The sequence below is a fragment of the Dipodomys ordii genome, unplaced genomic scaffold, assembly GCF_000151885.1.
Source record: "Dipodomys ordii isolate 6190 unplaced genomic scaffold, Dord_2.0 Scaffold131, whole genome shotgun sequence".
Lineage (NCBI taxonomy): Eukaryota > Metazoa > Chordata > Mammalia > Rodentia > Heteromyidae > Dipodomys > Dipodomys ordii.
Window position 1 is genome coordinate 4,705,586 of NW_012267347.1, and position 10,725 is coordinate 4,716,310.

At 43.6% G+C, this 10,725-nt stretch overlaps 1 protein-coding gene across 3 annotated transcripts in view; it reads left to right on the forward strand.

The window, feature by feature from the left end:
• Positions 1-10,725, forward strand: part of Smg5 (SMG5 nonsense mediated mRNA decay factor) — a 35,152-nt gene that overhangs the window by 3,913 nt on the left and 20,514 nt on the right. For 2 of the 3 annotated variants that reach the window (XM_013030652.1, XM_013030651.1), the window contains exons 2-7: positions 1,170-1,268; positions 2,193-2,316; positions 2,700-2,856; positions 4,888-4,977; positions 6,868-6,957; positions 7,543-7,621. In XM_013030652.1, the coding sequence (XP_012886106.1) occupies positions 1,170-1,268; positions 2,193-2,316; positions 2,700-2,856; positions 4,888-4,977; positions 6,868-6,957; positions 7,543-7,621 (639 nt within the window). The remainder of the gene's footprint in view (positions 1-1,169; positions 1,269-2,192; positions 2,317-2,699; positions 2,857-4,887; positions 4,978-6,867; positions 6,958-7,542; positions 7,622-10,725) is intronic. The other variant, XM_013030654.1, reaches the window with a different exon arrangement.

The window sequence follows — 10,725 nt, forward strand, 5'->3', positions numbered from 1 at the left end:
AAAAAAATAAATAAATAAAAAATAAAAGATTGGGTTATATAGTTGGATATTAGTGGCTCATACCTGTAATCCTAGCTATTTAGGCTGAGATCTGAGGATCACAGTTTAAAGCTAGCCTAGGCAAGAAAGTCTGTGAGATTCTTATCTCCAATTAATCACCAAAAACACCACAAATGAAGTTGTGGGTCAAGTGGTAGAGCACTAGCCATGAGCACAAAAGCTCAAGGTCAGCTCCTAGGCCCTGAGTTAAGTCTAGGACTGGCACACAAAAAAAGAAAAAAGATTAGGTTATATGCCCAAATACACAGCAAGAGTTCAAACCCTAGATTTTCTGCTTGGCATCACACTCTAAGCAGTTTCTATTAGGAGAGTCTATCTTTCATGTTAAATAGTTTTCCCTACCTTGACATTTGACTCTCTTTTTTCTTTCTTTCTTTTCCCCCCTCCCCCTCTGGGCCTGGGCACTGTCTCTTAGGCGAGCACTTTACCACTTGAGCCACAGTACCCCTTCTGGTTTTCTGGTGGTTAATTGGAGATAAGAGTCTCATGGACTTTCCTGCCCAGGCTGACTTTGAACGGTGATCCTCAGAGCTCATCCTCCTGAGTAGGATTGCAGGCGTGAGTCACAGTCGCCCAGCTTCACTTCCAGTTTTTGAGTGATTAATTGGAGATAAGAGTCTCAGGGGGACTTTTATGCTCGGGCTGTCTTCCAACTGTGATTCTCAGATCTCAGCCTCTTGAGTAGCTAGGATTACAGATATGAGCCATCTGTGCCTTCCACCTGTAATTCTTTTGTGTGTGTGTCTGTCTGTCTGTGTCTGTGTCTGTCTGTGTCAGTTGTAGGGCTTGAACTCTGGGCTTGGGTGCTGTCCCTGTGCTCTTCAGCTCAAGGCAAGCCCTCTACCACTTGAGCTACAGCGCCACTTCCAGTTTTCTAGTGGTTTATTGGAGATAAGAGTCTCACAGACTTTCCTGCCTGGGCTGGCATTGAACTGCGATCCTCAGATCTCAGCCTCCTGAGTAGCTAGGATTACAGGTGTGAGCCACCAGTGCCCGGCTCCACCTGTAATTCTTGAGTGCTTCCTTTAAAATCAGCATCCCAGCATCTGGGGTGATCCGTGTACATGGTGTACATGGCTCAGGGGCTCTTTGCCTGTGTTTTTCTGCAGGGCTGTGGTGGAGGCTGTGCATCGACTTGATCTCATCCTTTGCAACAAAACTGCTTATCAAGAAGTGTTCAAACCAGAGAACATTAGCCTGAGGAACAAGTAAGCTGGAGACTAAACCTAAGATCCTTACTTTTACCTTGTCCATCTTTACAGAAACCCTGCTAGATAAAAACACACATTGTCTTTTACCCTCCTGACTTCATGGTATGATAATGGACTGTGAGTCTTTGGTCTTCTGTTAGACTGGAAGAAGGACATTTGAGTTGAAGGAGTTGTCTTTGAAGACAGAAATGGAGTAAAAAGTCAGAGAAAAAGAGCAAAGGCACTGCAACGGGGAAAATGCAGATTGTTTCAATTCTTTTTTTTTTTTTTGTCGGTAATGGGGCTTGAACTCTGGGCCGCTGTCCCTCAGCTCATTAGCTCAAGGCAAGTGTTCTACCACTTGAGCTATAGCACCACTTCTGGTTTTCTGGTGGTTTTTTTGAGATAGGAGTCTCATGGTCTTTCCTTCCGCGGGCTGGCTCTGAACCGCAATCCTTAGATCTCAGCCTCCGAGCCACTGGCGCCCGGATTGTTTAAATTCTTTCTGTGGGCTGGGAAGGTGGCTTAGTTTTAGAGTGCTTGCCTAGCATGCTTTGAAGCTCTAGGCTCCATTCCTCAGTACCACATAAACAGAAAAAAACGGAAGTGGTGCTGTGGCTCAAGTGGCAGAGTGCTAGCCTTGAGTAAAAGAAGCTCAGGGATAGTGCCCAGGCCCTGAGTTCAAGCCCCAGAACTGGCACAAAAAAAAAACAAAAAAAAAAACCCAAAGATACCTTTTGTTTTTGCGTTTGGGTCTCCGATTATCTTCCTAGACTTCTGTTGTCCCACATTCTATTGACTTTGGATGTGTCTTGGGATCTTGGGAGTTATATAGATTTATCAGTCGGAGATAATGGCCCATGTCTCCTTGCCTTCTTCTTGTGTTCTTGTGTTCCTCGCCAAAGAATGACAGCCTCTTAGCTTTTTTTACTACTCTTTCAGGCTGCGTGAGCTCTGTGTCAAGCTCATGTTCCTGCATCCAGTAGACTATGGAAGGAAGGCTGAAGAACTACTGTGGAGAAAGGTATACTATGAAGTTATTCAACTTATCAAGACTAATAAAAAGGTAAGGAGAGGTGCTGGATTTCGGAAGAAACTTGTCTAAAAAGAGGAAGATAAGGCTATAAGAACAAGTTATCATACTGCTTCAGCCTTCTGTCCAGAGGAATCTGCCCAGAGTATGATTGAGATAGAATAACCAAAGAAAAGATGGCCAAAAGGAGATAGACATAATTTAGATTAGAGAAGGAAGGAAGTCTGATACCATATGGGGGAGACCACAGAGGTAGATCTTAGAGGGCAGGGGTGACTTCTGAGCGAAGGAAGATGTGTTTGAGGTTCCAGAGCCAAGACAAAGGTTTTATTTTCCTAATAGGATGAATAGTTGAGGAGTGGGGAATGGTACTCTGAGTTTATTGCTTAGCCAATTCTTTTCCTTTCCCAATCTAGCACATCCACAGCAGGAGCACATTGGAATGTGCTTACAGGACACACCTGGTCGCTGGTATTGGCTTTTACCAGCATCTCCTTCTTTATATCCAGTCCCACTATCAGCTTGAACTGCAGTGCTGCATTGACTGGACCCATGTCACTGATCCCCTCATAGGTAAGTAAAACCTAAAACAGATGATCTTGAGGAGTAGAATTTTCATGTTTTCTTTCTGCTGGCCTTGTTCTCAAGATTTGTGTATCTTGTGACATAGCCAGCCATAAGAAGTAGTAGCAATACCTACATACACTTTATGAAACTTAAATTCATCTAGACAAATATATGAGTTAAAGTAAAGTGTGTGTGTGTGTGTACAAAAAAAGTTGGTTGGACTAAAAGAAAAGCCAATTACAAAAGAAGTAAAATTATAGCTGATAATACTCTACCTGACTGATTTCACTCTTCTTGGAATATAATCCATAATTTCCCAACAAATCTAAAGATTTCAACACTTGTTTCAAACATTGAGAAACAATCTCTATAAAGTCCAGAGAAACAGTGCACTAGTAAACTCAACTGGTTGAAGAAAAATGTTTGTAATTCCATTTCTAGTGCCAGCCCTACTCTAGATCTTTCTGTCTCTTTCCCCTGCCCCATATCAGTCCACAATCCTAGGCTTTCTTTAAGATCTTTATCTTGCTGGGGCTTACTTCACACTTGTAATTCTAGCTCTTATGAGGCTGAATCCAAGGATCACAGTTCCAGGTTAGCCTGGGTGCAAAGGTCCATAAGGCCCTTACCTCCAATTAATTAAACTGAACAGCAACAACAACAAAAAAACCCTGAAGTGGAGCTGTGGCTCCAGTAGTATAGTGCTATCCTTGAGCAGAAAAGTTTAGGCACAGCACCCAGACCCTGAGTTCAAATCCTGTGACCAAATTTTTTTTTTCATTCAGCTGATCTGGAAGTGTCAATATGAACATTAGGAGGAGTTTTTCAGAATGGAAGCTCCATACTCAGGAGAGGCTGTCATCCCAGGTGATTGGATGGTCTCTGGAGCCAGACTGATTTTTGAATTCTGACTCTGCCACTTACCAGCTCTGTACCTTTGCAAATAGTAACTACTTCAGAGTTGCTAAAGAGAATAAGTTGGGCTCGGAAGGTGGCTCAGTGGTAGAGCGCTTGCCTTGCATGCATGAGGCCCTGGGTTCGATTCCTCAGCACCACGTAAACAAAAAGAAAAAAGCCAGAAGTGGCGCTGTGGCTCAAATGGTAGAGTGCTAGCCTTGAGCTGAAGAGCTTAGGGACAGCGCCCAGGCCCAGAGTTCAGGCCCCACAACAAAAAAAAGAGAGAATAAGTTAATGTTCTAGACATTTAAACCAGTACCTGGCATGTTGGAAAACTGCTTAAGGTCTTTGACCTAAAATTATAAGGCTACTTGGGTGAGGGAAGGGATGAGAAACCAGACATATTTAATTTGGGCCATCACCTGTCCTTAAGCAAGACAAGATAATTGTCTCTGCTGAAGACTCACCAGTGACTGCCTTTTCCTCCATGGGCCTTCACTAGATAGAAGCTAGAAGCATTTGCCTGTTTCACATTTCATTCTTTGAGCAAGTTAGTTTCTCAGCTTTACTAAACCTTTTCCTTTTATGTAGATACCTCCTATACAATGGATTTTCAATATTCCTGACACCTGAGCCCCATCTCTTCATTCTTTCTGTTAGCCTTTCTTTTTTTTTTTTTTTGGGTCCAGTCATGGGGCCTGAGCTCTGGGCCTGGGCACTGTCCCTCAGCTCTTCAGCTCAAGGCTAGCGCTCTACCACTTGAGCCACAGCGCCACTTCCAGCTTTTTTCTTTTTGCTTATGAGGTGCTGAGGAATTGAACCCAGGGCCTCAGGCATGCAAGGCAAGCGCTCTACCACTGAGCCACCTTCCCAGCCCCTCTGTTAGCCTTTCTAAGTCGACCTTTCAGGTGAACTTCCCTTAAGGTGTTATTCTGAGTTGAGGGGCCTAGTCCTCCTTTCAGTTCCTTCCAGACCCAGGAGAATTTGTCTAGCATCATTCTAGATAAGTATCTTCTCTGTCCTGGAAGATGTTCAAGGCTTACCTAGAATCCCTATCTTCTTTTTTCATTTGTGAGAGTATTTCTGCCTAACTAGGGCCAGAGGAAAGGGTTCATAAATCAATCTCTCTCTCTCTTTTAGGATGTAAGAAGCCAGTATCTGCCTCAGGAAAGGAAATGGATTGGGCACAGATGGCATGTCACAGATGTCTGGTGTACCTGGGGGATTTGTGTAAGAATCTGCCCTTTTAATTTTCACTGTTCTGGGCCACCGGAAAGGCACTATTTGCTTCAGTTGTTGTTATCACCTTACATGTGATTAGAGAGCAAGAAAAACAGTATTTCCTCTGTTGGCTTTCTCATCAGTTTGCTTACAGTGATCCTCTTTTTTACCATCCTCCCATAAATCAGAGAGGATCATTGAGTATGGGAAAAGGCCTTTCAGCTTCAAGGCCATCAGGATGGTCACTGTTTTCAGTAGTTATTAGGAAGATGAAGGCTTGCTTTTATCCTAGAAACTTTAGCATAAAGCTCAGTGAGCCCTTAGGTACCTGACAAATGTTTTTTTTTTTTTTTTTTTTGTCGGTCGTGGGGCTTGAACTCTGGGCCTGGGCGCTGTCCCTCAGCTCTTCAGCTTAAGGAAAGCGCTCTACCACTTGAGCTACAGCGCCACTTCTGGTTTTCTGGTGGTTTATTGGAGATAGGAGTCTCACAGTCTTTCTTGCCTGGGCTGGCTTTGAACCGCGATCCTCAGATCTCAGCCTCCTGAGTAGCTAGGATTACAGGCGTGAGCCACCAGCGCCCGGCCTGACAAATGTTTCTAAGAGTGGTAAAGTTAGCCGGGTGCTGGTGGCTCATGCCTGTAATCCTAGCTACTCAGGAAGCTGAGATCCATCATGGTTCAAAGCCAGCCTGGGCAGGAAAGTCTGTGAGACTCTGAACTTGGCTTGGGTGGTGTCTCTGCGCTCTTCAGCTCAAGGCAAGCATGCTACTGCTTGAGCCACAATGCTACTTCCAGTTTTCTATTGGTTTAGTGGAGATTAGAGTCTCACGGACTTTTCTCCCCGGGCTGGCTTTGAACTGTGATCCTCAGATCTCAGCCTCCTGAGTAGCTAGGATTACAGGCGTGAGCTACCGGCACCCGGCTTCTGTGAGACTCTTATCTCCAATTAACCACCAGAAAATCGGAAGTGGCACTGTGGTTCAAGTGGTAGAGCTCTCTCCTTGAGCTGAAGAGCTGAGGGACAGTGCCCAGGTGCCAGAGTTCAAGCCCCATGACTGACCAAAAAAAAAAAAAAAAGGAAAGGTTGTCTTGTGCTGGGTGCTTGTGGCTCATACCTATAATCCTAGCTACTAAGAAGACTGAGATCTGAGGATCACAGTTTGAAGCTGGCCTGGTCAGAAAAGTTCTGTGAGACTCTTATCTCCAGTTAATCACCAAAAAGCCAGAAATGGAGATGTGATGCAGGTGATAGAGCACCAGCCTTGAGCAAAAAACAAAAGGACAGTACCTGAGCCCTGAGTTCAAGCCCCCGTAACAGCATATACAAAAAGTATTCTGCAGTTCTCATACATTCCTGCCTCATTAGGCTGCTGTTGTATCTTTTATTGACCTGAGGTTCCTTTTATCCTTGCCCTAAGCCCATTCCTAGTCTCATGGTCCTTGAGTGCAGAGTGGCCAACTATTGCATTTTAGTGGACCAGTATATCCTTAGCAATGTCTTCCCTATAGAATTGTTCAGTTGTATTCCTGAGCCAAATGTCAGAGGTCTTTTCAAGCCATTATATATGCTGCAGCTCCCCTTGAGAAGAGATTAGTCAAGTGCTGATGGACCTTAGTTCAGAGCTAGCTAGAGAAGATAACTCTGTGAAACTCTAAAAAGCAAAAAAGCTGGGCTGGAGTGTGGCTCAAGTGATAGAATGCCAGCCATGAGTACAGAAGCCAAGCAAAAATGTAAAGTCCTAAGTTCAAGCTCTGGTACTTAAAAAAAAAAGAGCTGAGCAGTTTTCCCATAGTCACATAGGAGATCCCACAAACTGCCCCCTCCCTTATGTCCCTTCTTCTCGGGAGGGTTTTCTAAATTCTGAAATCGTATTTTCCTTTTTCTTTCTCTTCCTATAGCACGCTATCAGAATGAATTGGCTGGTGTAGACACTGAGCTTCTAGCTGAGAGATTTTACTACCAAGCCCTTTCAGTAGCTCCCCAGATTGGTAAGTAAACCCTTACTGGAGCTTCAGAACCAATAGCAATTTCCAGTAAGAAGACAATACTAGTAAAATTGAAGGCCACTCACTTACTTCCTTTTGATCCTTGCCACCCTAAGCTCTCTTATATTGCATGTATCATGTATATTCTCTAGAAGTACACACTCAGAAGGTAGCTCTGTCCCCCTTATCCACAAAATCTTTTGAAAGAATACATCAACTCTCCCCACAGGAGGTGCAGTGAGAGAAGAGATATGATTCTATTACAGGGAAAAATATACATACATGCAAAGAGGTTAAAAAAAAAACAAAAAAACGGAGCTGAGCGAGTTCAGCATGCCCTTGGGAAAAGCTGGAAGCTGAAGGAGTATGTTCCATCAGTTTAGGTAAACTTTGGCAAACCAAGCAAGAATAGGCTGGTAGATGAAGAGAGATTAGTAACCCTGAAGGAACAATATTAAGATACATATCACCTGAGATACCAGTATCACTTCCAGGCCCAGTTCTTGTCTCATAAGTTAGCATTGGTTGGGCCTGAGAGCTTTAACTAAAAATTATAGCCTTAGAATTGATTATTTTTTTTCTCTATAGGAATGCCCTTCAACCAACTGGGTACCCTTGCAGGCAGCAAGTATTATAATGTGGAAGCCATGTATTGCTACCTGCGATGGTGAGTAATTGCCAGTTCTCTCCCGTTTTCATGTCCACATGGTCTGTGCTTCTTTTTCTGTCTTCTCTTTCTCGAGCTCCTGGCTAAGATAGATAGGGAAATGCTAGATTGAGAGTTTCTCCACTATCAGAGAGAGAGAGAGTGTGTGTGTGTGTATCATGGGGCTTGAACTTCAGGCTTGGGAGCTGTCCCTGCGCTCTTCAGCTCAAGGTGAGCGCTCTACCACTTGAACCACAGTGCCACTTCTGGTTTTCTAGTGGTTTTTGTTTTGGGTGTCCTGTCGTGGGGCCTGAACTCTGGGCCTGGGCACTGTCCCTAAGTCTTCAGCTCAAGGCTAGCGCTCTACCACTTGGACCACAGCGCCACTTCTGGCTTTTTTCTTTTTGCTTATGTGGTGCTAAGGAATCGAACCCAGGGCCTCAAGCATGCAAGGCAAGCACTCTACCACTGAGCCACCTTCCCAGCCCCTCCCTCAGCTCTTTTAGCTCAAGGCTAGTGCTCTACCACTTGAGTCACAGCACCACTTCCGTTTTTTTTTTCTTTTTTGCTTATGAGGTGCTGAGGAATCGAACCCAGGGCCTCAGGCATACAAGGCAAGCAGCGCTCTACCACTGAGCCAACTTTCCAGCCCTCTAGTGGTTTTTTAGAGATAAGAGTCTCACAGACTTTCCTGCCCAGGCTGGCTTTGAACCACGATCCTCAGATCTCAGCCTCCTGAGTAGCTAAGATTACAGGTGTGAGCCACCTGCGTCCGGCTGTCCAAGACTCTTAACAGAGTCCTGCTGCCTTTCACAGAGCCAGGTGGATTTATAGACATTTCAGCAAATATGCTATCATATATTAAATACAGGTTTGCTATTGTCCTGAAGAAGGAATACATTTGATACAGTAATAGAATGTTATGAAAGTGGCCTATGAAAAAAACTTCAGAGTTCTAGAGTTTCAATTTTTTTTTTTTTTTTTGCAGTACTAGGGTTTGAACTCTGTCTTATGCTTGTTAGATTGGTGTTCTACCACTTGATTCACACTTCCAGATATGAGCCTCAGTGTTTAAATGTGATGACACAGTATGGAGGAACTAGCTTAGCATCAGGGTGTATCAGTGCTTCCCCTTTAACTCTGCTTCTGACCTTTAACTCTTAGAATAAAAAAAAAGTGGGAGGGCTCAGGTGGTAAAGCACCAGCCAATGATCATATACCAAGTTCAATCCTGGTCTTAGACAAAAAAAAAAAAATTAGGGCACCCAAAGTTACTGAGGCTTAGTGTACTTAGTCACCAGAACTAAGTGTACAAGAGACTTAAGGTTAAGTCAGAATGTCACTGATGAAATTGTAGTGAAGAAACCTCATTGTTGCCATCTACCAAGGTGAAAGTACTCAAGGAGTTAAATCAAGCTGGATACTGATGGCTCATGCCTGTAATCCTAGCTACTCAGATGGCTGAGATCTTAGGGTCAAGGTTTAAAGGTAACCCTGGTAGTAAGGTCTGTGAGATTTATCTCCAATTAACCAAAAAGCTAGAAGTGTAGCTGTGGTTCAAATGGTAGAGCACTAGCCTTGAGTAAAAATGTTCAGGGACAACACCTAGTCCCTGAGTTCAAGCCTTAGGATTGGCACAATAAATAAATAAATAATAAAGCCAAATCATTCCCAAAGTAAGTTATTGAATGAGCTAGGCCTCAGTAGAGGTGTTCATAGCTTAAGTGGTCAAATACAGAAGTATATTCAGATAATAAAATGGCCAAACGTTGATGTATATATAAAGCAACAAACTATTTCATTCTGCTTTATAATTCTATGTGCTGTGGTCCTTGGTTCACTTGGTCATGGAAACCTGTTGCCTGTATTTATGAAATATTAACTGTTAAGTGCATTTCCTCCTCTTCTACATCAGTGCAAACTGAATGTTGATAATAGACCATCATTTATTTCTGTTCCTTTATTACACTCATTAAGTTTGCTTTAGAATGAGTCACTTTTAAAATAGAGCAAGCAAGTCCAAGTGTGGGAGGTACCCAATAAACCTACCTTAATATTCTAAACAATTCTGTCTCACTGTTTATGAGTTAGGTATTTGGGCAGGGCGCAATAGGGGAATTCTCTCCTTTCATTGGTATTGTCTAGGCTTAGTCACTGGAATTCACCTTATCTGGAGGTCTAGTCCAACTACTCTATATAATCTACTCTGAGCTTCTTTTGCTCAAGGCTAGCACTCTACCACTTGAACCACACTGCCACCTCCCATCTTTTTCTGTTTATGTGCTACTGAGGAATCGAACCCAGGCCTTCATGCATGCTAGGGAAGCACTCTACCACTAAGCCACATTCCTAGCCCGACTTTTTTTTTTTTTTTTTGAATGCCAGTCCTGAGGCTTGATCTCAGGGCCTGGGCTGTTTCTGAGCTTTTTTGTTCAAGGCTACCATTCTACCATTTAAGCCACAGCTCCACTTCTGTCTTTTTGGTGGTTAATTGGAGATAAGAGCCTCACAGACTTTCTTGCCTGGGCTGGCTTTGAACCGTGATTCTCAGATCCCAGATTCCTGAGTAGTGGATTACAGGTGTAACCCACCAGTACCTAGCTGTAGATGGACTTCTTATACAATGGCTCAGAGTTACAAGTACTGAACAGTGACCTAAGAGAACTGGAAGAAGGATCTGCAAGTTTCATAGGGCTTTTGCCTCCAGTCCTATAATACTTTGTTTCTGAAAGCTGTTGTGTAACTCTTCTTCCTTGCCACAGGATTTAAGGAGGGAAAGGTTCAGATCCTAGGTTTCAGTAGAAAGATTGTCAAAGAATTTGTGACTACTTTGTAGTTACCACAGAAATATATTTCTTGGGGTGTGTTTGTGTTATTTACTTTAGTTTTATGTCATAATGGGATTGAGTACAGGGTCTCACATTTACTAAGTAGGTACTTTACCACTTAGGAATGCACTCAGGGGCTGGGAAGGTGGCTCAGTGGTAGAGCGCTTGCCTTGCATGCCTGAGGCCCTGGGTTCGATTCCTGAGCACCACATAAGAAAAAAGAAAAAAGCTGGAAGTGGTGCTGTGGCTCAAGTGGTAGAGTGCTAGCCTTGAGCTGAAGAGCTGAGGGACAGAGCC